At 41.3% G+C, this 27,596-nt stretch overlaps 1 protein-coding gene across 2 annotated transcripts; it reads right to left on the bottom strand.

Annotated features, from left to right (window-relative positions):
- Nucleotides 1–313: 313 nt before the first annotated feature.
- th (tyrosine hydroxylase) lies at nucleotides 314–24,441 on the bottom strand. Of its 2 annotated transcripts, none has more exons than XM_029758517.1 (13): nucleotides 24,197–24,441; nucleotides 23,511–23,714; nucleotides 20,204–20,378; nucleotides 19,654–19,742; nucleotides 19,245–19,312; nucleotides 15,730–15,780; nucleotides 13,582–13,727; nucleotides 12,703–12,838; nucleotides 6,731–6,800; nucleotides 6,443–6,499; nucleotides 6,122–6,178; nucleotides 5,097–5,230; nucleotides 314–958 (listed from the first exon to the last, which is right to left on the bottom strand). In XM_029758517.1, exons 1-13 carry the CDS (start codon nucleotides 24,281–24,283, stop codon nucleotides 799–801), a joined length of 1,434 nt encoding a protein of 477 aa, XP_029614377.1. In that variant the 5' UTR covers nucleotides 24,284–24,441; the 3' UTR covers nucleotides 314–798. The 2 variants fall into 2 exon arrangements, with proteins under 2 accessions (XP_029614377.1, XP_029614376.1); XM_029758516.1 differs by having other exon boundaries at nucleotides 6,122–6,217.
- Nucleotides 24,442–27,596: the final 3,155 nt, after the last annotated feature.

The following is a 27,596-nucleotide window of genomic DNA, read 5'->3' on the forward strand; positions in this document are numbered from 1 at the left end:
TCATGGTAGCATCTACATTAATTTAGAATTGTTTCAGAAAAATAATATATTGTTATTTACAATAAAAGTGACTCCAAAATGACACAATATATTATTCACCATTCAGTTCCTTTTGGGCACAACGTAATCCGAAACACAACCAAAACAAACTGCCAATGCATCCAACAAGTTTGTGGAGTCACATGCTAGGAACATTGCATGTTAGGAAAATGGGACCAAATACTAAATGTTTGACTATTTTAATACACTATAAGTGAATTTGTCCACATACTTATGACACCTTCAAATGGGCCGACTAGATACATATAGTGCTTTCATTTCTAAACGGTAAAACAAATATGTATGAACATACCCTCAAATAAAAGGTGACATTCTGTGCTGTTGCCTCATAAAACAGTTGATCTCAAATCCAAAATGCTCAAGTATAGAGCCAAATTAAAAGTTTTAGCTTCACTGTCCAAATAAATACGGAGGGGAGTGTGTACAACATTTGAGATGAATGCAGTCTCCACCAATGGAGGAAAATTACCTTTAAAAGCCTCATTGTCTACAAAGCGCGATCAGATTGAATCCTGACTTTAGTAAACATGGGTACCAATGGATAATGCCCACCCACCTGCACAAATTATCTTAGAGACATCACCAGATCAAATAAACCAAACAAGTCCAGTGAGAGGTTTCAAGGTCGCCACTTAGCAAACACATAAAGCAACTCATAAAGCACAAGAGAACAATGGTCAAGTCACACATCAAATTGGCACAGAGTGGGACCAGCAGCAGTAGCGCTGTTGTTGTACATCATGCGAGCACGTTGAGGGCATCTGTGAGCATCTTCAGCTCGTCCTTGACAGACTCCAGGCCTCCTCGGATCTTCAGGGGATTGTCCAGGACCTCTATGCTGTAGGTGTAGGGATCAAACCGCACAGAAAACGGCCTCTTAATTCCAGCCACATACGATCTGTCAGGAAAAACACAAGGAAAATATAAAATGTATAGAAAGTCTAATATCTACTGATTGGGTCAATGTCTGTCTGTCTGTCTGTCTGTCTGTCTGTCTGTCTGTCTGTCTGTCTGTCTGTCTGTCCTGTCTGCTGTCTGTCTGTCTGTCTGTCTGTCGTCCGTCCTGCCTAAAGTTCAGTGACAACATTCTCATTCTTATTGTATCAGGCAATATGGATTAAAAGTGTTCACCTTTTCTTCAGTAGAGGCCAACTACAAGAAACATTAATTCAATATGCCATTGAATCACAGAAAACTGATTTGCATTGCACTGCAACTACTATTAACCATCTAAAGTCTAAGCCTCTAGAGGGCGATATCGACCACCAAACATATGGAATTGTTGTAGTTAGTAATAACATGGACCATTAAACTGATTTAGAATTTTAGGACCCTTGAAGGTATAAAAAAAATATATGTAAAATATTTTTTATAAAATATTACATTTGGGCCTTACTGCTATTAGACCATAGAACCCACTGAATAACACACAAATACATGGCAAATAAGAGAAGCAAAAAATATACACAACCGGTCAAAAGTTTGGGGTCACTTAGAAATGTCCTTGTTTTTGAAAAGAAAAGTAAAAAAATGTGTCCATTAAATTAACATCAAATTGATCTAAATACAGTGTAGACATTGTTAATGTTGTAAATGACTATTGTAGCTGGAAACGGCTGATTTTTTATGGAATATCTACATAGGCGTACAGAGGCCCATTATCAGCAACCATCACTCCTGTGTTCCAATGACACGTTGTGTTAGCTAATCCAAGTTTATCGCTTTGAAAGGCTAATTGATCATTAGAAAACCCTTTTGCAATTAAGTTAGATCAGCTGAAAACTGTTCTGCTGATTAAAGACTAGTTGAGTATCTGGAGCATCAGCATTTGTAGGTTCAATTACAGGCACAAAATGGCCGGAAACAAAGACCTTTCTTCTGAAACTCATCAGTATATTCTTGTTCTGAGAAATGAAGGCTATTCCATGCGAGAAATTGCCAATAAACTGAAGATCTTGTACAACACTGTGTACTACTCCCTTCACAGAACAGCACAAACTGTCTCTAACCAGAATAGAAAGAGGAGTGGGAGGCCCTGGTGCACAACTGAGCAAGAGGACAAGTACATTAGAGTGTCTAGTTTGAGAAACAGATGCCTCACAAGTCCTCAACTGGCAGCTTCATTAAATAGTACCTGCAAAACATCAGTCTCAACGTCAACAGTGAATGGGCGACTCCGGGATGCTGACCTTCTAGAAGCTAGCAGGTAGATCAGGTTTAAAAGCAAAAACTGATGTAAGTTGGTAAAATAATAAAACTAGTGTGAGACTGAACTATACGGCTTATACGTGTGCGCTTGTGTGTGTATGCATTCGTGTGTCAATGGCCGTGTCTGAAATCTGTCTTGGCCTACTACTTACTAAAACTACATGCTCTGTACTTCAGTGGAGGCTGGTGGGAGGAGCTATAGTAGGGCAGCTCATTGTTGTCACATCCTGACCAGCAGAGGGAGCAATTGGATTAGTTTTAGTCAGGAGTGGCAGGGTTTTTTGTGTGTGAATGGTTGTGTTGGTGATTAGGACTCCCAATTGAAGGCAGGTGTGTTGAGTTGCCTTTGATTGGGAGTCCTATATAGGAGTGTGTATTTTCGTTGGGGTTGTGGGTAATTGTTTCTTGTTTAGTGTGGTTGCACCTGACAGGACTGTTGGCTGTCAGTTTCCTTGTTTTTGTTTTTGTATAGTGTTCTTTCTAATTAAATTGAAGGATGAAAACTAACTCTGCTGCATTTTGGTCCATTTCTGAAGACAGTTGTGACAGAATTACCCACCAAAACCAGGACCAAGCAGCAGAGGAACGAGGAGGAAGGATGGACATGGGCAGAGATAAGGAGGAGCGTTTCCAGGGCTATGGAAGAGTTTAGTAAACTCGAGAGGCAGCCCCAATAATTTTTTTTGGGGGGGGCACAAGGGCTGTTTGGCGGGGCGAGATGGGAGCCCCAGGCCAGCTCCCCGTACCCTTGTAGGGCAGAGACAGACTGGACAGGTCCCGTGCTTTGGGGTTGGGGCTGTGGTGAGGCCTGGGATTTTCAGGCCGGTAGGCACAGTACCAGCGCCCCGCATGTGCCAGGGCGAGGTGAGCATCGAGCCGGAAGGGGTGATGCCAACCCTGCGCTCAAGACCGCCAGTGCGCCTCTACGGTCCGGTGTTTCCCGCTATACGCACTAGCATGGAGGTGCGTGTCTCCAGGCTGGCACGTCCGGTACCAGCCCCACGCATCAGTTGTCTAGTGCGTCAGCCCAGCCTCGCCAGTCAAGAGTCACCAGAGCTGTCCGCCAGTCAAGAGTCACCAGAGCTGTCCGCCAGTCAAGAGTCACCAGAGCTGTCCGCCAGTCAAGAGTCACCAGAGCTGTCCGCCAGTCAAGAGTTGCCAGAGCCGCCCGCCAGTCATGAGTCGCCAGAGCCGCCCGCTAGTCATGAGTCGCCAGAGCTGCCCGCTAGTCATGAGTCGCCAGAGCCGCCCGCTAGTCAGGAGCTGCCAGAGTGGCCCGCTAGTCAGGAGCTGCCAGAGTGACCCGCTAGTCAGGAGCTGCCAGAGTGGCCCGCTAGTCAGGAGCTGCCAGAGTGGCCCGCTAGTCAGGAGCTGCCAGAGTGGCCCGACTGCCCGGAGCTGCCAGAGTGGCCCGACTGCCCGGAGCTGCCAGACTGGCCCGACTGCCCGGAGCTGCCAGAGTGGCCCGACTGCCCGGAGCTGCCAGAGTGGCCCGACTGCCCGGACCTGCCAGAGTGGCCCGACTGCCCGGAGCTGCCAGAGTGGCCCGGAGCTGCCCGAGTGGCCCGACTGCCCTCCGGCCCAGCCCGAGTGGCCCGACTGCCCTCCGGCCCAGCCCGAGTGGCCCGCCTGCCCTCCGGCCCAGCCCGAGTGGCCCGCTTGCCCTCCGGCCCAGCCCGAGTGGCCCACCTGTCCTCCGGCCCAGCCCGAGTGGCCCGCCTGTCCTCTGGCCCAGCCCGAGTGGCCCGCCTGTCCTCCGGCCCAGCCCGAGAGGCCCACCGAAGTGGGCGACGCCGAAGGTGGAGAGAGGTCCACGTCCCGCACCTGAGCCACCTCCAGGATAGGTGGGTTGGGGAGGGAGGGTGTAGCACAGTGCCGTCGTTGACGGCAGCCACCCTCCCTTCCCTCCCTTATTGTTATGGGGTTATTGTTTATTGATTTTGTTGGGGTATTGGGGATTTTTTTTAAAGTTTTTTTTTTTAAGGTGCATTACGGGGTCTGCTGTCCGGGGGGGGGGGGTACTGTCACATCCTGACCAGCAGAGGGAGCAATTGGATTAGTTTTGGTCAGGATGTGCAGGGTTTTTGTGTGTGTGAATGGTTGTGTTGGTGAATCGGACTCCCAATTGAAGGCAGGTGTGTTGAGTTCCCTTTGATTGGGAGTCCTATATAGGAGTGTGTGTTTTTCTTTGGGGTTGTGGGTAATTGTTTCTTGTTTAGTGTGGTTGCACCTGACAGGACTGTTGGCTGTCAGTTTCCTTGTTTTTGTTTTTGTATTGTGTTCTTTCTAATTAAATTGAAGGATGAATACTAACTCTGCTGCATTTTGGTCCATTTCTGAAGACAGCTGTGACAATTGTAATGGCTGGAATGGAATTAATGGAAGGTATCAAACACATCAAACATATGGAAAACACATGTTTGACTCCATTCCATTCATTTAATTCCAGCCATTACAATGAGCCTGTCCTCCTATAGCTCCTCCCACCAGCCTCCACTGGTGTACTTATAGTACTACATATTATTTGGGATTTACTGTTTAATAAAAATGTATTCAGCAAACAACAAATATCAACATTCCACTCATCCACACTGAGAAGGCATCATCTAATGCGCAATCGCGCTTGTTAATTTTTCATTCAGCTTTGAATGGACGATTCTCTTCCTCAATAGTGTGCAGTGAATTCTACTTCATGAAAAGCGAGTATGAGTATGACATCCTGGTATACTACGTTTTCTAAATGTATATTTTTGCATACCAAAAAAGCCTACTATTTAGCCTACAAGTATGGGTATTCTGACACGGCCTATGTGTGTCTGGTCTGTTACCTGAGTTTCTCTTTGGCATCTGTGAAGCTCTCAGAGACAAAGTATACAGACTGGTAATTCTGGTCTTGGTAGGGCTGAATGGCAGCAGCCTCTGGGTCAAACTCCCTCCTCTCTGGCTCATCTGACAGAGCATGCTGGGCAAGACAGGGGGAGAGTGAGAGATAGGGAGAGAGGGGGGACGGGGACGGGTGGTTAATGTCTGGACATCTGGATATTACTGTAATTCAACATTTAATTGAAATTAGGTTGGGGAGGTTTATTCTGTTCCATTATGTTGTCTATACGGTGGCTTATATCTAAGATGAACCTCTTAAGGATCTGACCTTTTTTTGTGCCTAAAATGACATACCCAAATCTAACTGCTAACTGCTCAGGACCTGAAGCAAGGATATGCATATTCTTGATACCATTTGAAAGGAAATGCTTTGAAGTTTGTGGAAATGTGAAATTAATGTAGGAGAATATAACACATTAGATCTGGTAAAAGATGCGTGCGTTTTTTTCATCATCTTTGAAAAATGTGAATTTTTTTCATCATCTTTGAAAAGCAAAGAAAGGCCACAATGTATTATTCCAGTTTAGGTACAATTTAGATTTAGGCCACCCGTTGGCAGCAGTGTATGTGCAAAGTTTTAGACTGATCCAATGAACCATTGCATTTCTGTTCAACATGTAGTATCAAGTCTGCCCAAATGTGCCTAATTGATTTATTGACACATTTTCAAGTTCATAACTGTGCACTCTCCTCAAACAATAGCACGGTATTCTTTCACTGTAATAGCTACTGTAAATTGGACAGTGCAGTTAGATTAACAAGAATTTAAGCTTTCTGCCCATATCAGATATGTCTATGTCCTGGGAAATGTTCTTGTTCCTTACAATGTCATGCTAATCACATTAGCGCACATTAGCTCAACCGTCCCGTGGGGGGGGGGGTCACCGATCCCGATGAGGTTTTAAGATATGGTATGATTTTAGAATGGAGAGAGAAAGAGAATACTCCATGTCTAAAACCATGTACTCACCACTAGCTCGCCATATGAGGAGAGGAGTCCTGCCCCGTAGGCTTTCACAATGCCACCCTGTTTACACAGACCAAACTCCACCGTGAACCAGTAGAGCTGAGACAGACACGCACACGCACACACACACACACACACACACACACACACACACACACACACACACACACACACACACACACACACACACACACACACACACACACACACACACACAGGAGACATGCTTTCTAAATTAGTTAGCTTCATATGTTTTGCATGTGTGGTAGGAAGCAAATAAGGAATCAGGAATAATCCAAGCCATGTTGCAACAACAAAACTTACCGTTGACAGTTTCTCAATATCTTCTTCTGAAGCCCCCAGTGAAGCAAGACCGATGTTCTACAAGACACATGTGATCTCTGTTAGTAAAGCATGACAGAGTATCATCTTTGGTTCATGGTATACAAAGCAGACAAGAGGCTGATGGGTGCAGACGGGTGCAGACCAGAGGTCCAACTCTCTTTCATTTTAGAACTGCTCCTTTTATAAATGTTATTGGGTTAAAAATGTCCATCTTCAGAATCAATAAATAAGAATCAATAAAGCCAATAAAGCCACAGAATTTGTCACCTGAGAAAACTGGGCGAACACCCGGTCAGCCAGAATGGGGACGTGGCCCAGGAGTTCGTGCACACAGTCCCTATGGCAACATCACAAAAATAATGACATGATTAAATGCTAAATGCACACAGTCACACAGGTGATGGAGACAGAGAGTGAGAGTAAGATGCCCAGTACATATTTCCTACAATTATCATACAGAAAGTGCATGATGCTGTCTCTATCTAAGGAGGTGCAGATAAGGAAGAGATTGGTATGGAAACAGAGAAATTAAGATAAATCAATTATACAGGACAGAGAGCTGTTTGGACTGCAGACCTGAGTTGAAATACTATTTGAAATCTTTCAAAATACCCTGCAAGAGATGCATAATAAGTAATGTCAAACTTTGTAGAATTGCAGAAACCCCCGCTGACAAGCGGTTTCAACTCGCTGTTCACATTTGAGGTTTGGTCTAACCGAATTATTCATAATGTGTTTCGGTGTCCATATTAACACATTGAGATATTATTTTACTGTAATAGAGGAGAAGTTTTCTGACAATCCCCTTTCTATGTCTCAAGTCCTCAAATTGCACGCAGAGCAGACACTACTAAAACAGCATTATCAATGAACATTGATTCTGGAAAATGTATGCTCAGTACTACGTACCACTAGCAGGATTTTATCCAAAGACTGTTATACTAGCTGTCTAGTCTGTGTTTTATAAATGTGCAATAAGCATAAAACACAATTATATAAGGAATTGGCAACACATTCTCATTCTGAGAAATAAGGTAGGCCACTCGATTTCAACATGAACAAAGTGGACAGGCTGTCATGCTGTGTTCAAACAGTTGGAGACGGACAGAAGGGTGTGTTCATACCAATTCAACTGTTCTACCTTGTTAGCTAGCAAATAGATCTAAGTTGGATAAACTTGAAATATAAAGATTAGTTGGCTGCTCACTAGCACGTGGGCTTGTGCTTGAGAGATTGTTGATGAGACCTGGGTTAATTTTCTATAATGCCTACAAGAAGTTAGTCAATATTAGTGAATTTGCATTATAAATGGTTTTGGTAGTGTTTTTACAAAATGGTATTGTCATAGACAGACTTGAAAGTCAGATCAGTTTTCTGCTCTACCTAACTCTAACCCTACATAAGGGATGCATGTGGCAGCTCCCTTACGATTGATGAGGACTTTCATAGGGCAAATGGACGGTCCCTTACTAGACGTCCACGGGTGCTATTAAAATAGGCAGACGACCTCAGGTCGCACCCCAAGGCCTGGTCTCCGGGAGGTAAAAAAATAAAGTTTCCAGGACACTCGGTTTCCGAGATATACATATTATTATTTTAAAAAAATGTAATGCTGTACCGGAAAATTCCACCAGATGGCGACTGACTGTATATGGCAAATAGACATTTAATAACCAAATGGACATGGCCGTTTCTTGTAAATGGAACAGACTTCAAAGATGAAACTCAGTGAGCATAGGGGTGGCCAAAAGTACTTCTAGCCCTGAAACAAGTTGGCGGCGAGGCCACAACGCTCTTTGAGTTAGTGCACATTTTGTCGGAATAAAGGTCGAAAATGGTAATACAGAGCTAATTTGACCACTTCACGTCAAAGTACATAAACCCACACTGTAAGGAAAAATAGAACAGCCATTTATCTATTGTAATTTACGAGAAATCGTACAATGTCCATTTCATGATACTAAAACAAATGTTTTTTAGTTTTTTTTAAGTTATAGATCCAGTTGAGGTGTGTTAAGGCGAATCCGTTAAGGCGGGTTTCGAAGCTCTACGTGATTTCTGTGATTTTCGGTACTCACACACACACACAGCCAACATGGAGTGACACAGTGTGGGGCTTACAGACACACAGAGCCTGCAATAGTTACCGGCGTTCGAACCATCAAAGAACCGTCAGACCTAGAGCTCTGAAATGTTATAAACCTGTTCTAGAGCTTAAGTCGGTAGTGCACGGTGAGTTATGTGGCTCTAGAAGGTTCTCAGGCCGAGAAACAGCCTAGTCCATTTGCAATATCTCCAATTAATTTTTAACGTCGCGAAAATGACAACGTTTAGAAAAGTCCCAGAATCACAAGACTAGGTGCATTGAAACCACCTCGGCCCATAGAGACGGACCCTACAAGTTTCTGTCCGAAAGCTCTTTCAGGGACCCTGTAGCAATGCCTGAAAAAAGTGAATTTTCAGCACTAATTAAGGTCGCTGCTCGGGCTTCGAATGACCTATCGAGCCAAAACTCGGGATTCGGGGTTGCCTCAGCTACGCCTACACATAATGTCAGAACTGGAACCACAGCTAGAACGTAACTATGTGTTTTAATTTTTTTATGGTTTTAACAGAAGGAGCTGTGAATTTTGGGCCGGCTCTGAAATATGTGATAGTTGGCTTCTAAACGAGTTGGAAAAAGGGGGTTTGGTGTTAGTATGTCTCAGTTTGGTGTCAGTATGATATCTTATTGACTGATGGATGGCTGACTTGATGGCTGACTTATTGTCCATTTCCAATAAGTTTAAACAGTGATGAACCATCACCAAATGGACAGGCTGAAATCAACACTGAAAGGATTGGCAAATGGCATCACCGTAGTCTCTGGGATGTGCCGAGTTCAACGAGGTGCGACCACTTGACCGTAGCTCGCTTGGTCTGACCGCAGCGACTGTGCAAAAAGTAGGCCCAGGATGAAGCCTGACAATTAGTGATTTCAACATGCTTTTGACATATTGTGGCCTCTGGGTCACACAGAGACACACCGTTTTCGATGGGGTCGTCGGGGGAAGGTTGGGGTGGATAAGCCACAGAGTTATTCTAACTGCGCTCGCAGGTTCATGTAGTTTGACACATCCGAGTTTCTGCCTAAGGATAACATGGGTTTACAGGTTATGCTCTAACTTTTTGCTACATTATCCTCTCTAGGGTAGGTGGGACGAAATCGTCCCACCTACTCAACAGCCAGTGGAATCTCGTGGCGCGTTATTCAAATACCTTAGAAATGCTATTACTTCAATTTCTCAAACATATGACTATTTTACACCATTTTAAAGACAAGACTCTCGTTAATCTAACCACACTGTCCGATTTCAAAAAGGCTTTACAACGAAAGCAAAACATTAGATTATGTCAGCAGAGTACCCAGCCAGAAATAATCAGACACCCATTTTTCAAGCTAGCATATAATGTCACATAAACCCAAACCACAGCTAAATGCAGCACTAACCTTTGATCTTCATCAGATGACAATCCTAGGACATTATGTTATACAATACATGCATGTTTTGTTCAATCAAGTTCATATTTATATCAAAAACCAGCTTTTTACATTAGCATGTGACGTTCAGAACTAGCATACCCACCGCAAACTTCCGGTGAATTTACTAAATTACTCACGATAAACGTTCACAAAAAACATAACAATTATTTTAAGAATTATAGATACAGAACTCCTTTATGCAATCGCTATGTCCGATTTTAAAATAGCTTTTCGGCAAAAGCACATTTTGCAATATTCTGAGTAGATAGCCCAGCCATCACGGGCTAGCTATTTAGACACCCACCAAGTTTGGCCCTCACCAAACTCCGATTTACTATTAGAAAAATGTGATTACCTTTGCTGTTCTTCGTCAGAATGCACTCCCAGGACTTCTACTTCAATAACAAATGTTGGTTTGGTTCAAAATAATCCATAGTTATGTTCAAATATCCTCTGTTTTGTTCGTGCGTTCAAGACACTATCCGAAGGGTGACGAAGGTTGACGAGCCCGACGCGTTTCGTGACAAAAAAATTCTAAATATTCCATTACCGTACTTTGAAGCATGTCAACCGCTGTTTAAAATCAATTTTTATGCAATTTTTCTCGTAAAAAAGCGATAATATTCTGACCGGGAAACCCTGTTTTAGTTCAAAGACGAAAAAATAAAAACATGGTGTCACCTCGTGCACGCGCCTCAGTCTCATTGTTCTCTGATCGACCATTATCCAAATGCGCTATTGTTTTTCAGCCAGGGCCTGCAAATACATCATTCACCGGTTTGCCGCCTTCTGAGAGCCTATGGGAGCCGTAGGAAGTGTCACGTTACAGCAGAGATCCTCAGTTTTCAATAAAGAGAGTGTAGAAGCCCAAGAAATGGTCAGACAGGCCACTTCCTGTAAGGAATCTTCTCAGGTTTTTGCCTGCCATATGAGTTCTGTTATACTCACAGACACCATTCAAACAGTTTTAGAAACTTTAGGGTGTTTTCTATCCAAAGCCAATAATTATATGCATATTCTAGTATCTGGGCAGTTGTAATAACCAGATTAAATCGGGTACGTTTTTTATCCGGCCGTGTAAATACTGCCCCCTATCCCTAACAGGTTAAATACATGCTTAATCATTTGGACAAGTATCCTGCCTCTATTGTATTGTGTTTTGGAGAAAATGGGGGTCATGTTAGCAGTAACTGCATAAGGTTACTATGAAACCAAGGTAAATAAAAACAATTGTTCTCAATTCCACGCTATGAACAGTTACTGCCTTTTTGCTTAGTAGGGCAGTATTGCAAAAAAACAGGCTCAATTATTTTGATGAAATAATGACATTATTATTGGGTCTTATGGTTGTGGAAGGCTTATATTTAGCTTAGGACTAGTTTCACAAGCCCTGAATTTATTAGATTATTGCTGACTGTTTGTATTTGACCTTTAATTGTACAGCAAAGCTTATTTAAAGAAACCCCCCCCAAAAAATTGAGATACACAGTTTATTAGGTAAAGCACCCCATTCACGAAAATGGTTTGCTCTTACAGAGAGTCACGTGGCCGTGGCTTGCTATATAAAGCAGGAGAGACAGGCATCGAGGTATTCAGAGACTGTTCGATTGAACGTTAGAATGGGCAAAACGAGTGACCTAAGCAACATTGAGTGTGGTATGATCGTCAGTGCCAGGCACTCCGGTTCCAGTATCTCAGAAACGGCCGGCCACCTGGGCATTTCACGCACGACAGTGTCTAGGGTTTACTGACAATGGTGCGACAAACAGAAAACATTTAGTCAGTGGCAGTCCTTTGGGCAAAAACAGCTCGTTGATGAGAGGTCAAAGGAGAATTGCAAGGGGGTATGCTCCAAAACGTTTTGTGTGGGTTCAAGTCCCCTACGCGACTCGAATCTCCTGCTGGTCCTCGAGTCAAATAATGCATATGTGATGTTTGTAGATCATTTTAATAATGTATGTACAACATTGTACAGTTAAATGTACACGTCTGTGCAATATATGTAATAAACATGATTATTAACAGTGTGTCTACAGGGCTGAAGAAAGATGCCTCATTAAATGTATTATTATTATTAATTATCAAGGTGTTGCACTTCCCTTTGCAACACAATGACACAAATGTAATTGTACATAAAAAAAATTAGAATAATCTAATCTGGGATTCAAACCCTTGCCGCAAACTGCGAAAATGATCAGGAGCTTGGCTCACTACACTGTGAGCTATTTAAACACACGGGATTTAGTAACTTTGATTAGCAGAACTTCTGTTAGGAACGCTTTCATGAAAAACTGGTCGATCACGTACAACTACAGCACGTCAACGTTTTTAATTGGCTGATGTGGAATTTGTTACATTATAGTTAGTTGCATGTCATTTGCGGCATACATGATCTTGAGCAAAGTCATTATAGCCTGTCATTTCACTTCCCCTGTGAGAACAATGAGCACAGGATGATTTGGCTTTGCTGTACCACAGCCGAAGCCTGACAGCAGACTACCTACCAAAGGTTGCACTGTATCCAAACAATGTAGAAAAATGCAGATCAGCTATCTTTTAACCCGGGTATGGAGAACTAGGATGTTGTGCAATGTTAAGATAGAAATATAGCATGTAGAATTAGGAATCACATCAGCTCTATTCATGACATCTCTATCTGCAACTTTCTACAATGTTTGCATACTGAATATGACCATGGTGAAACAGTAGTACTCACGGTTCAGGGGAGTGCATGGGAGAAGAGGCATGGCGTATATACTGGGTACACTGGAACACGCGGAAGGCCAGACTGGCTAAAAAGTCTCTGGCAGAGAGGAGACCTGCCACGGGACGCAGCTGGAACCCTGTACGCTCTGTGTGTGAGAGTGAGTGAGAGCGAGACAGAGAAAGAAAAAATAGAAAAAGCAGGGAGACAGTGACGATGACAATTGGTACTAATGACTATGCATCTACCAAGAGGTGGAACTTAGGTAGTGTTATTCAGCCGACAGAAAATGTATGACTGCGGTACGTAACCTTTGTCTCTAAACCCTAACCTTTACCATTTTCGACCCCTACGCAGGTTGAATATCTACTTCTTTGCACGTACACATATCTAATGTTCAATCAGGAGTGGGCTGTATTGAACATGCTATAGGCCAGTGGTAGACACTAATATTTCGGAGGGAGCTACTTTATTGGGGGGGGGGGGGAATCTGTACAGTCATTCTGTACAGATTCTCCTCTGTCTCTGCTACTGAGTCCTGCACAGCTTGTGTGATAGATAGAAACAGAAGACACAAACACATTGCTGAGAATCTTAGCTTTCGGGAATGGGGTCAAAAACTAGAGCCAAATGTGTAGGAATAGTTTGTTTTCAAGATGCACTAAAAGCACTAGAAACCGCTGTTACTGTTCCGTTTGTCCCAGACGCTAAAAGCAAGTGTTACTAACGTAACCATGATTCTATGAACTAAGCGGCGCACTGAGGAAAACAATTTTCACAGCACAGTCAATTGAAATTATTACTGGAGTTGCCAATGAAATTGCAGAGAGACGCACGCGTCTTGTGAGATGCTCAATGACAATGGCTGCTATAGGCGGCATGTATGAGTACCTCTGAGGAAGCGTGACACGTCCTCCAACTGGGGGATGTTTTCAGGGCTGTATCCACAATGTCTCTCCAGCAGGCGGAAGGCGTCCAGGTGCTCACTGCAGGCATGGGTGGTGTACAGGTCCCTCAGGGTGGAGTACACCTCTCTCCTATTCAACACACACACACATGTGGGAGAACACACAGACATGTATGCACGTACGCACACACACACACACCAGAAGATGAACACACATGATGGAAACAAATATAATGTTGTAGATAAAATTGCAGATGAAAATGTAGAAATCTTAAAACACAACTGTGAGTCGTTATGGGAAAAGGATTGATTTCTAGGCCTTTTCAAGACAGAACTGTTATAGAAGTCCAAATATATCCATTAAAAAAGAGAAGACTTCTGTATAACCCATTTCTAGAATGGTGAGCTGAATGTGTGGCCTCTCTTTGATTGAGTTATGGCAGCATATTGTCCTCTAGGTCAACTATAAATCTCTCCAAACAAAACTGTTTACTCTCTTATAATCGGGTTATCCATGAGCAAGTCTACGTCCCAAATGGCATCCTTTTCCCTATATAGTGCACTGATTTTGAACTGGGCCCATAGGACTCTGGTCAAAAGTAGTGCACTATATGGGAATAGGTTGTAATTTGGGATGCAGAACAAGTCGTGTACCAGATGGTTGACAGTCACTTCGGAGAAGTTCGGTCAAGGGACCTGAACGCTTTTTTGAAAATGTTTTTATATTGTTCAAACCCAATATTTCCGTTTGGTGGAGTGAGTCAAACAATGAACTGACATTTTAGACTGACATGATATCTGGGCAATTGACTTTAATCTGTGACATTTGCACATAAATGATCAAAAGCTTTTACTCTCGATTGCTTGATAGCACCCTCCATCCTGTGGCAAATCAGGAAAATAACCATTAAATAACCTTTACCACTCTGAGTCAAAATCACAAAATCATAAATAGTATGAAATAAACACGTCTTTGTGCAAATGGACATGTAAACAGAGGGCTGAAGCGTAACAGAAAGCATACAATAAACAACCCTTGCACGATAAGTATTGAGATGTGAAGAGTCATTGTAGTTCCAAAAGCTACTGCCTAAGCTTCAGTTCAATGGTCTAACACTATCTTAATTAGGACTAGACCCCTTTTTTCTCAATTTCCACCTGACTAACGTGCCGAAAGTAAACTGCCTGTTGCTCAGGTCCTGAAGCCAGGATATGCATATAATGGGTACCATTGGAAAGAAAACACTTTAAAGTTTATAGAAATGTTAAAATAATGTAGGAGACTATAACACAATAGATATGGTAGGAGAAAATCCAAAGAAAAACCAACCAGAATTGTCTTTTTTGAGAGCCCATGCTCTTACAATGGAAAGAATAGGGGCATACTGAATTCTAGCTCCCAGGATGCAATTCCTATGGCTTCCACAGGGTGTCAGCAGTCTATGTTTAAGGTTTCAGGCCTGTAACTTCCAAAACAAATAAGAAATATCAGTTTTAGTACAGGGACACTGTCTTGTAAATTCGTGTTTGGGCGCACAATGAAGACAAGATGCACCTTCTAAAATTGGTTTCCTATTGAACAAACTTCTTTCTGTAAGAAATATTATAGTTTGATTACATTTTAGAGTATCTGAGGAGTAAATAGAAACGTATTTTGACTTGATGAAACAAAGTTTAGCGGTAGATTTTCAGATTCCTTTCTCTGCACATTGAATGAGTGGATTATTCAAATCGATGGCGCCAACTTAACTGACTTTTTGGGATATAAAGAAGGATTTAATATAACAAAACGACAGTACGTGTTATAGCTGGGACCCTTTGGATGACAAATCAGAGGAACATTTTAAAAAGTAAGTGAATATTTAATCGCTATTTGTGAATTTATGAAACCTGTGCCAGTGGAAAAATATTTTGATCTGGGGCGCCGTCCTCAAACAATCGCATGGCATGCTTTCGCTGTAATAGCTACTGTAAATTGAACAGTGCAGTTAGATTAACAAGCATTTAAGCTTTCAACCGATGTAAGACACTTGTATGTACCTAAATGTTTAATATCCACACGTCTATCACTGATTAAGGTTTGAATACTTATCACTGATTTTACCAAAGAATATCATGCTAGTGCCACTCACCATGTACCGATCTCCTCCTCTGTGTATTCTACTCTGGGGATGGGCTCCCCTCTGACAAAGAGAAGAATGAAATTAGCAGATATACACCATTGTAGCTTAATATTCCTGGATAAACCATGTATCCACTTTCTTTATGATTTTTACATGACATTTTAAGTAGTCATTCGTCTCCATGTACTGTGAAAGTTTCATGACTCTTTGTATTTGTATTACTACATGGCAGACCTAGAATAACTATAGTTTTAACTATTCTTTGTGGAAAGTAACTATTTTTCCGGGGAAATAAACATTTACTTTTGAGGTGACCACTACTTGAATACAGATCCGAAAAAATACTACTTTTTAAAACAATTTGAAGAAAAATCTCAGAAAGTAACTACTTTAAAAAAATTATGGCAGTGCTGTATCTGGAACTGCATGTTAAGATAGAAATATAATGAATAGAGCACACCAAATCTAATAAACTACTCCAATCTAAAAGACAGTCATATTTGATATACACAATACATTTCTATCTGAACATTTTGTAAATGTCCATTGCCATAAAGTCTAACCATTTATATATACAGTACCAGTCAAAAGTTTGGACACACCTACTGATTCAAGGGTTTTTAGTGAAGACATCAAAACTATGAAATAACACATATGGAATCATGTAGTAACCAAAAAAGTGTTAAAAAATAAATAAAAATGTATCTTTGAAATTCTTAATTCAAAAGGCACTCGCACATCTGAGCTATCTTTTTTGCAGGTGCATGGTAACAGTTGAATAAAATGAGAAAAAAGAAGAATCCCGCACACTGCTCTTGATAGTGTCACTACTCTTTAATAAGCTTTTACGTATCGGCCTCACGGCCGTCTTCAGAGCTTTTTTGCACTCTTGGCATTCTCTCAACCAGCTTCATGAAGTAGTCACCTGGAATGCATTTCACAGGTGTGCCTTGTTAAAAGTTAATTTGTGGAATTTCTTTCCTTCGTAATGTGTTTTAGCCAGTCAGTTGTGTTGTGACAAGGTATGAATGGTATACAGAAGATAGCCCTTTTTGGTAAAATACCAAGTCCATATTATGCAAGAACAGCTCAAATAAGCAAAGAGAAAATGACAGTCCATCATTACTTTAAGACATGGACAGTCAATGCCTATGTGCCAACATTTCTTCAAGTGCAGTTGCAAAAACCATCAAGCGCTATGATGAAACTGGCTCTCATGAGGACCGCCACAGGAAAGGAAAACCAGAACGGCAGATTTTGACCTTGTCAGCTCGGGGATTTGATCTTGCAACCTTTCGGTTACTAGTCCAACCCTCTAACCACAAGGCTACCTGCCACCCTAGTATTGGTATTGTTTCCTTTTGACACTTAATAGGCATATTTTTTTAATGTTAGCGTTCTCATTAACACTTAACAAACTGTTCTGGCACCTGTGTAATAAAACTGTAATAACTTTGAGCAACATTTTATTAACATGTTACATAACACTTTGGTAATTGCATTTTAATTGCATAGCAATGAGCAATACAGTACTCTACAGGAATAGTAACTGCTCCTTATTTCACATGTTATAACTCCATTATTATGCAATTATAAAGCAATTTCCACAATCTTATGGAGGGGTTGGAACCTAAATTATTTTCCAATCGTTTCGTTCTGAACAGAACCCCTCAAAAAAATTGTTCGGTTCCACTGTTACTATACACACAATACCCCATAATGACAAAGCAAAAACAGATTTAAAAAAATGTTTGCTAATTTATTAAAAATAAAAAAATGAAATAACTTATTTACATACGTTCTCAGACCTTTTGCTATGAGACTCGAAATTGAGCTCAGGTGCATCCTGTTTTCATTGATCATCGTTGAGATGTTTCTACAACATGATTGGAAGCCACCTGTGGTAAATTCAATTGGTTGGACATGATTTGGAAAGGCACACACCTACCTACATAAGGTCCCACAGTTGACAGTGCATGTCAGAGCAAAAACCAAGCCATTAGATCAAAGGAATTGTCCGTAGAGCTCCGAGATAGGATTGTGTCGAGGCACAGATCTGGGAAGGGTACCAAAAAATGACTGCAGCATTGAAGGTCCCCCAGAACACAGTGGCCTCCATTATTCTTAAATGGAATAAGTTTGGAACCACCAAGACTCTTCCTTGAGCTGACCGCCCGGCCAAGCTGAGCAATCGGGGGAGATGGGCCTTTGTCAGGGAGGTGACCAAGAACCCGATGGTCACTCTGGCAGAGCTCCAGAGTTCCTCGGTGGAGATGAGAGAACGTTCCAGAAGGACAACCATCTCTGCAGCTCTCCACCAATCAGGCCTTTATGGTAGAGTAGCCAGATGGAAGCCACTCCTCAGTAAAAGGCACATGACAGCCCGCTTGGAGTTTTCCAAAAGGCATCTAAAGACTCTCAGACCATGAGAAAGGGTTCGGGTCAGGGTTAGGCTTCTCTGATCTGATGAAACCAAGATTGAACTCTTTGGCCTGAATGCCAAGCGTCACGTCTGGAAGAAACCTGGCACCATCCCTACGGTGAAGCATGGTGGTGGCAGCATCATGCTGTGGGGGTGTTTTTCAGCGGCAGGGACTGGGAAACTAGTCAGGATCGAGGGAAAGCTGAACGGAGCAAAGTACAGAGAGATCCTTGATGAAAACCTGCTCCAGAGAGCTGAGGACCTCAGACTGGGGCGAAGGTTCACCTTCCAACAGGACAATGACACTAAGCACACAGCCAAGAAGACAATGCAGGAGTGGCTTCGAGACAAGTCTCTGAATGTCCTTGAGTGGCCCAGCCAGAGCCCAGACTTGAACCCGATCAAACATCTCTGGAGAGACCTGAAAATAGCTGTGCAGCGACGCTCCCCATCCAACCTGACAGAGCTTGAGAGGATCTGCAGAGAAGAATGGGAGAAACTCCCCATATACAGGTGTGCGAAGCTTGTAACGTCATACCCAAGAAGACTCGAGGCTGTAATCGCTGCCCAAGGTGCTTCAACAAAGTACTAACTAAAGGGTCTGAATACTTATGTAAATGTGATATTTCTATTTTTAATAAATTAGCAAAAATGTCTAAAAACCTGTTTTTCCTTTGTCATTGTGGGGTATTGTGTGTAGATTGAAGGAAAAAAAACAATTAATACATTTTAGAATAAGGATGTAACCTAACAAAATATGCAATAAGTCAAGGGGTCTGAATACTTTTCGAATGCACTGCGTATTCAAGTTCCTTAAAATATTATTTGTTTTTCTGAGAGGTATTCCAAATACTATTTGTTTTTCTGAGACCTGTATTTGAATATCAAAGAAAATAGTTGCCTTTTTGTTAAAATTATATAAACTATATTCGACTACCTCCAGTTTGTACTGTATTTTCAAATAAACTACAAAATACAACTACAGTATTTTCTGCCCAGGTCTATATATATATTAGTGAAATGAGAAATCTAATTTCTTAAGGCTTATGTTTAAAATGAATAAATGTTGTAATGAGTTAAGGTATAATTATTTCTGGCTTACTGTTTATATCTGAAGGCAATGTCTCCAATCATCTTCCTCCTCTGCCTATAGACGGGATCTGTGAATCCCTGTACAAAACCGTCACACAAAACATGAGTAGAGACCCAATATCTATAGTTTCACATTTTATCTAGTGTAATTATACTGTTATTAGAAATATGGCAGCGTTTTAGCAATGTAATAAGATTATTATCTGATGTAGGCTCAACGACTGTCAAAACTTGTGAGTTGTGGCCAAAACGTTGTTTCACATTTAATAATAATAATGTAATAACAATGTAATAACAGTGTAATAGCAATGTAACAATGATATTCTCTCTCTCTCTCTCTCTCTCTCTCTCTCTCTCTCTCTCTCTCTCTCTCTCTCTACATAAGCAGCCTGAGTGATTGTTTCCATTCATTCACTCACTGGGTGTTCTTGGTCTAAATCTGGATCAAATTTTGTGATAAGGTGGTGACATCTGTCCAGCTCTGAGATTTTCTTTGGGAACCAGTGAACTGAAAAAAGACCGTAAAGACGTTTTATTTTTTACAAACATGCTCCCATTTTCATGTATATCTTTAATTCTTGTCACCGCAAAACACGTAATGCACACAAATGTTTGGACAAAGCCTGCCATCTATCGTAGATTAATAGCTTTGGTCAACTCAATAGCAGCTACAGTATGACTAAATACAATGCAAAGGTGGACTATATCTAAGGAGGTGACCAGCCAGTCAAGTCTTGAGAGTCAACAGGATCATTCAACTATACTTTTTGAGATTTTGTGAGTGTAAAGAAGGTTCAGCTAGGTTACATTTGGGTCATACATTGGCTATACAATATTAGATGGTCTTACACTTGACAGCTGCTTTTGTTTAAGCCTCAAGTTTCACAGCATTATGTGTTCTCACCTGTGCTCGTGAGACTAGTACAGTTTTAGTAAAGTGCATTATGCAGAAATATTGAAGGTTCTCACATTTGACTTCTTTGGTGGTTTTGACGTCCTCTGCTATCCTCTTGATGGAGCTGATGAGGGTGCTGACATCAGACAGGTGCACCTCGCAGCGGACAAAGTACTCCAGCCCCTCCAGGCTGTCCCGGGGCTTCCTGCACGGCCGTGTTTCCAGGTGGTGGATCTTAGCTTCAAACGTCTATCAGGCACAACATATATATCTCTTAGGCTCTTCTCAATTGCTCAAACATCTTTCCTTTCCTCATCTACTCCCCTTCATCTGCACAATGGTAGAAAAAGTACCCAACTGTCATACTTGAGTAAAAGTAAAGATTTCTTAATGGAAAATTACTCAAGTAAAATTCACCCAGGAAAATACTACTTAAGTAAAAGTCTAAAACTACTTGGTTTTAAATATACTTAAGTATTAAAAATAAATGTAATTTCTAAAATATACTTAAGTATCAACAGAAAAAGTATAAATAATTTTAAATTCCTTATGTCAAGCAAACCAGACGGCACCATTTTCATTTATTTATTTTTTACTGATAGCCAGAGGCACACTCCCACACTCGACCATTTATAAAAAAAAAAAACATGTGTTTAGTGAGTCCGCCAGATCAGAGGAAGTAGGGATGACCAGGGATCTTGTCTTGATAAGTGTGTGAATTGGACCCTTTTCCTGTCCCGCTAAACATTCAAAATGTAACAAGTACTTTTGGGTGTCAGGGGAAAATGTATGAAGTATGTAAGTGAAGTAAAAGTTGTAAAAAATATAAATAGTAAAGTACAGATACACCCCAAAAAACGACCTAACTCGTACTTTAAAGTATTTTTACTAAAGTTTACACCACCACTGCATCTGCACTAGAACATACTTGAAATGTCTGTCAGGCACAACATACTTCTCTTAGGCTCTTTCTCATTTGCTAAAAATGTTTCCTCGTCTCCACCCCTTCATCGGCACTACCTAGAAAAGACTTGAGAACATTATTTTATGGTGGAATTGTCACGCCCTGACCTGAGAGAGCCTTTTTATGTCTCTATTTAGGTTTGGTCAGGGTGTGATTTGGGTGGGCATTCTATGTCTGTATTTCTATGTTGGGGATTGCTTTGTTTTGGCCGGGTATGGCTCCAAATCAGGAACAGCTGTACATCATTGTTGCTGATTGGGAGTCATACTTAGGCAGCATGTTTTTCCTTTGGGTTTTGTGGGTAGATGTTTTCTGTTTAGTGTGTTAGGATACCTGACAGGACTGTTTGGCTGTCGTCTGTTTTTCTTTGTGAAGTACCTTTTTCATCTAAAATAAAAGATGAACAAATTCCCCGCTGCACCTTGGTCTACTACTTCAGACAGCCGTTACAGGAATCTCATCATTAGACTGGTTTTCATCTGGTTTGTTCTTGCAGTGAAGGAAAGGAAGTGAGGAGATGTTCCTACAATTGAGAACAAACCTTTATGATAGAATAAGAAGGGTTGGAGTGAAGGAGAGCGGAAGGGAGGGATGGGTGCTAGGTCTAGCCAAAGGTCTGAGGTCTGAACACATTTCTCCCGTAAACTGCATGGGCAGAACAACCTTTTACTGCAGTGGGCTAAATCAGGGTCACACAGAGTGTTTCGTGGTAGTTGTAAGCAAATCAACTTTGAAACAAAAGTATACACCTCACACACATGGTTATGAGCTAAAAGAAAGAAGACACCGGTACCATGTCAGATATAGAGTTGAAATGTATGACATTTTGAGTTTGCCTCCCAATATTACACTTTATATACATCACAGAAGACTGAAATATAACAACACCGTTTGACATAGAAACACTGGATTTTCGTAATTAAAAAAAGTTGATTAATTAGGAAAAATATGAATAAAGTTCCACCCATGAGGGCGCTTCTGGTCATTAGACTGCAGAAATTAGCTATCATGTCAGTGCAGGATTTCTTCACAAACGCAGGGCAACTAACGCCTCTATCAGACCTATCAGACCCACAGTGTAGATGCATCAATACTGCAGATTATTATTCTATTTTTTTTTCATTTTCATTATGTAATCCAACATTTGTCGATATGTGTGCAGCGTTCAATTGGAAATGAATGTACTTCTTGTGCACCAAAACGCAACGACACTGACGGTCTGATCGAGGCAGAAAGGGAGATGACATGCTCTTACGTGTTTTAACAAACTTGCAACACTTGATCTCATGCTGTGCTGTGATACCAGAAAGCTTCCTCTAGGTTCTCTACATCCACACCCAATGAAATAGCGACCTATCAGGAACATTAAAAATCGCAAGGCTGGTAATATAGGATTATATTTCCTACAAAGATTTCATCTTAAATGTCAACATAATTTATGTCATTTTAAATAACTTGATGAGACTACAATTGAATTAAAACAAGATTGTACTTTTACGCAATCGTGACCCACTGGGCATTGACATCAGTTCAACATCTAGTTTTGTTTTACATTTGGTTTAGTTGTCAACTAACGTGAATTCAGCGTGAAATCAACGAAAAATGTTACCCTGTCATTGGAATTTACGTTAAAAGTTGGGTGAAAAAATGACGAAATTCCTTGACATTGAAGACTTTTGGCAAATCAAATCAGTTTTCCACGTTGATTCAATATCCTCACTGATTTTTGGGGGGGTTGAAATGACGTTGAAATTAACTAGGTTTTGCCAGGTGGGGATTGGAATGATTAGATTAGCCTACACATTTTAAGATATGGACAGTTCAGGGATATTTTATTTTCCCTTGATAAGAAATTACTATACTTTAAAACAAGTTTTTGTTGATAGCATAGGCTACACCACGAAAATAATATCGTCATTGAATCATTCCCATTTAGGAAATCTATTTAGGCATAATCCTTGACACCTTTGTTCAAGGCTCCAACAATCTGCTCTGCATAATTTGCCAGAACATTCGAATTTACCTAGTTGCCTCTCCTGAACCATAATGACATATTAGACACAGTGATGTTGCCTTGTCGCCTGGAAAAATCAACAAGAAGAGCTGAGAGCAAGCACTAATAGGCTTAGGCTACAACATTTTCTCACACTTTACAACTCCGAATTAATTGCCTTCTTGAATATCTCCTATTTTCTCGTATATTCATACAAAATATAAGTTGTGCAAAATATGTATTCCACTCTCCATTTGAACAAAAAGAAGTGTTGGTTTGTGTTATTTGGCAGACTATTGGGTTAAATTCGATGTTGTTTATTTTCGAAGTTAAACGTTTCACTTTAAATCCTTTTTTTGAATGATCCCAAATCCTATTTAGGCTCTTTAATACAGAAAAGGCATAGCTCGTCGTTTGTACTTACCTCGAACACCTTAAGAGAGCGTGACAGTGCTGGTGTCTTGGAACTTCTCAGCGTGAAGAAGAGATTGAGCAGAGCTTTTCCATCCTCTTCCTCAAACACGATCTGTTCAGTCGCTTCAGCCGCCTCTGCCGCGGCTGCCGCTGCCTCTCGTTCTTTCCGCGCATCCTCGATCAAACTTTGTCGTCTCCCAATGAATCTTGGAGACTGCGCCAAAAAAGAGCAACATATTGGATTTAAAACAGCTTTACTGTTATGTCTGTGAACATATTTAAACTCGAACATATTTATCTCGACCACCGACAGCGCACAAGACACAGCCCATAGTAATTGAAGACTGGAGAGCCTTGCTTACCTCGATGGAAGCATTTTACATCTCCAAAAACGCATAAGAACACCAATGCAGTCTAAGTAAACCTGACGCATAGCTTAGTCTTAGTGATTTAAAAGCCGAGCTGCTAAACAACAATAAGTTATTTTCCTATAAAAAGTTACCATTTACCCAACCGCTCCTGCATAATAGTGCCCTCTCCAATGAGCCAGGCTCTCTGCGCGCATTGAGGCAACATAAAAAAAAAGTCTAAAAAAGATTAGCAAGTGACACTTATAACAATAGTTGTGACCATTTCAACTCAAAAGTTGAGTATGATAGGGCTAAATGAAATGGTAATAAGAACGTTACTCCTTACCGTAACAGAATCAGACCTCTCGAGCTCGGACGCTGCCCTGCGCATACTCTTCGTTGAGGAAGAAGAGCTGCTTGAAATCGGCATCATCAGATTCTGGAGGGTGTAAGATAGTGTCTTTGTATGCGTGTGTAATGTGAGTGTCTGTGTATCTGAGCGTATTTTATTGATGCTCCCTGCACTGCGTTGACTTTGCTTGGTGCGCCTGGTGTCTTTTTTCTCCACGCGGAAGAACTTGCCTGTCTTATTTATTGGGGAGGGGGGAGGATTTGTTTGTCCTTCCTGACGTCAAACATCCCGTTCTCTTTATCAAACAACACAGCATCCGACAGATGCTCCCATATTTGCCTTAATTATTATGTAACAGAGCAAGTGGAATTTTAAAAGCCATTTTCGTGTGGTTTCGTTTTGGTATCCTAATGTAGCAAGAAAATGTATATTGATTTCCAATCATAGCTGCGGGAAGTAGGGGTGTAGAAGGTTCTGCAGCATCTCCTGATAAATTGAAATAATGTGTACAAAATTATATGACTACTCTTGTCTGAACACTGATGAACATGGGCAGCACATGCACCAAATATAGAACAGTTTCTTGCATTGCTGCCATAGAAATATAATCCATAGCACCCAGCTAGCACATAATGTTCTGAGAACCATATGTTTCTTAGAGCTTGGTGAGAGCATGTTTGTCCAATGGTTATTTTGCATATAACCTTCCCATAAAGTCTCCTCCAGGTTTCTTCATGGTTCTATTTAAAGTAATATTCTCAAATTATTCAGAGACCGTAAAGAAACAACCTTCTTCTGTGGGAATTCTAATACTTCAGCATAATGTTTTCTGCGGGTTTCCTCATGGTTCAATTTAAAGTCCTGTTTTCAGAACATTAAGAACACTTTCCATCAAACCCCCCCAGAAATCCTTAGTAATGTTCAAAGAAGGTTCTAATAATATTGTTTAAAAACATATACATTTAGTTTTCAGCATCAACAAAAGTCTCTCTGTCCTTTATCTTGTTACGGGTTTTCAAGTGTTTTGGCCACATCCACTAATTGGCCACACCTGAATCAGTTCCTCTGTAGAGATGGGTGAACCTTCCAGAAGGACAACCATCTCTGCAGCCCTCCACCAATCAGGCCTTTATGGTAGAGTGGCCAGATGGCAGCCACTCCTCAGTAAAAGGCACATGACAGCCTGCTTGGAGTTTGCCAAAAGGCACCTAAAGGACTCTCAGACCATGAGATTCTCTGGTCTAATAAAACCAAGATTGAATTATATTTTTGTTCAGTATACAGTACCAGTCAAAAGTTTGGAGACCTTTTCATTCCAGGGTTTTTCTTTATTTTTACTATTTTCTACATTGTAGAATAACAGTGAAGACATCAAAACTATGAAATAACAATCATGTAGTAACCAAAAGAGTGTTTTTAAAATATTATATTACATATTTGAGATTCTTCAAAGTAGCCACCCTTTGCCTTGATGACAGCTTTGCACTCTCTCAACCAGCTTCATGAGGTAGTCACCTGGAATGCATTTCAATTAACCTGTGTGCCTTGTTAAAAGTTCATTTGTGGAATTTTTAATGCGAGCCAATCAGTTGTGTTGTGACAAGGTAGGGGGGGTGTAGCCCTATTTGCTAAAAGACCTTGTCCATATTATGGCAAGAACCGCTCAAATAAGCAAAGAGAAATGACAGTCCATCATTATTTTAAGACATGAAGGTCAGTCAATCCGGAACATTTCAAGAACTTTGAAAGTTTCTTCAAGTGCAGTCGCAAAAACCATCAAGCACTATGATGAAACTGGCTCTCACAAGGACTGCCACAGGAAAGGAAGACCCAGAGTAACCTCTGCCGCAGAGGATAAGTTCATTAGAGTTAACGGCACATCAGATTGCAGCCCAAAATAAATGCTTCATAGAGTTCAAGTAACAGACACATCTCAACATCAAATGTTCAGAGGAGACTGCGTGAATCAGGCCTTCATGGTCGAATTGCTGCAAAGAAACTCTTACTAAAGGACACCAATAAGAGGAAGAGACTTACACAGACCAAGAAACACGAGCAATGGACATTAGACCAGTGGAAATCTGTCCTTTGGTCTGATAAGTTAAATTTGAGATTTTTGGTTCCAACCGCTGTGTCTTTGTGAGACACAGAGTAGGTGAATGGATGATCTCCACATGTGTGGTTCCCACCGTGAAGCATGGAGGAGGACATGTGATGTGTGGGGGTGGGGGTGCTTTGCTGGTGACACTGTCTGTGATTTATTTAGTCTTCAAGGCACACTTAACCAGCATGGCTACCACCGCATTATGCAGCGATACGCCATCCCATCTGGTTTGCACTTAGTGGGACTATCATTTGTTTTTCAACAGGACAATGACCCAACACACCTCCACGCGCTATGTGACCAAGAAGAAAAGTGACGGAGTGGTCCATCAGATGACCTGGCCTCCACAATCACCCAACCTCAACCCAATTGAGATGGTTTGGGATGAGTTGGACCGCAGAGTGAAGGAAAAGCAGCCAAGAATTGCTCAGAATACGTGGGAACTCTTTCAATTCTGTTGGAAAAGCAATCCAGATGCTGGTTTAGAGAATGCAAAAGTGTGCAATGCTGTCATCAAGGCAAAGGGTGGCTACTTTGAAGAATCATAAATATATTTTGATTTGTTTAAATTTTTTTTGGTTACTTCATGACTCCATATGTGTTACAGTATTTCATAGTTTTGATGTCTTCACTATTATTCTACAATGTAGGAAATAGTAAAAATAAAGAAAAACCCTTCAATGAGTAGTTGTGTCCAAACCTTTGACTGGTACTGTATATATATAGGCCTGGCTCGCAGTCGGCGTTTGAGTTAATTCCAAGAGTGTTTGATGGGGTTTAGGTCAGGGTTCTGTGCAGGACAGTCAAGTTGTTCCACACCGATCTCGACAAACCATTTCTGTATGGACCTCGCTTTCTGCACAGGAGCATTGTCATACTGAAACAGGAAAGAGCCTTCCTCAAACTGTTGCCACAAAGTTGCAAGCACAGAATAATCTAGAATGTCATTGGAACTAAGGGGTCTAGCCTGAACCATGAAAGACCGCTTTACAGTTGGCACTATGCATTGGGGCAGGTAGCGTTCTCCTGGCATCCGCCAAACCCAGATTTGTCCTTCGTACTGCGTGATTTATCACTCCAGAGAACGCGTTTCCACCACTCCGGCCAATGTTTGGCAATGTTCATGGTGATCTTAGGCTTGTGTGAGGCTGCTTGCCCCTTGAAAACAGATTTCATGAAGCTCCTGACAAACAATTATTGTGCTGACGTTCCTTCCAGAGGCAGTTTAGAACTCAGTAGTGGGATGGCTGCCGTTTAACGGGCTCCTAACCAACTGTGCTATTTTGTGTA

Source organism: Salmo trutta, chromosome 7 (assembly GCF_901001165.1).
Source record: "Salmo trutta chromosome 7, fSalTru1.1, whole genome shotgun sequence".
In the NCBI taxonomy this organism is placed as follows: domain Eukaryota; kingdom Metazoa; phylum Chordata; class Actinopteri; order Salmoniformes; family Salmonidae; genus Salmo; species Salmo trutta.

Excerpts from the sequence above, each read along its gene's own strand:
- th (XM_029758516.1), bottom strand. The coding sequence starts at position 24,283 with ATGATGCCGATTTCAAGCAGCTCTTCTTCCTCAACGAAGAGTATGCGC. Across the intron at positions 13,728-15,729 it reads GAGGAGGAGATCGGTACATG|GAGAGAGGTGTACTCCACCC; the intron begins GTGAGTGGCACT and ends TGTGTTGAATAG. Across the intron at positions 6,218-6,442 it reads ATATTGAGAAACTGTCAACG|CTCTACTGGTTCACGGTGGA; the intron begins GTAAGTTTTGTT and ends TGTCTGTCTCAG.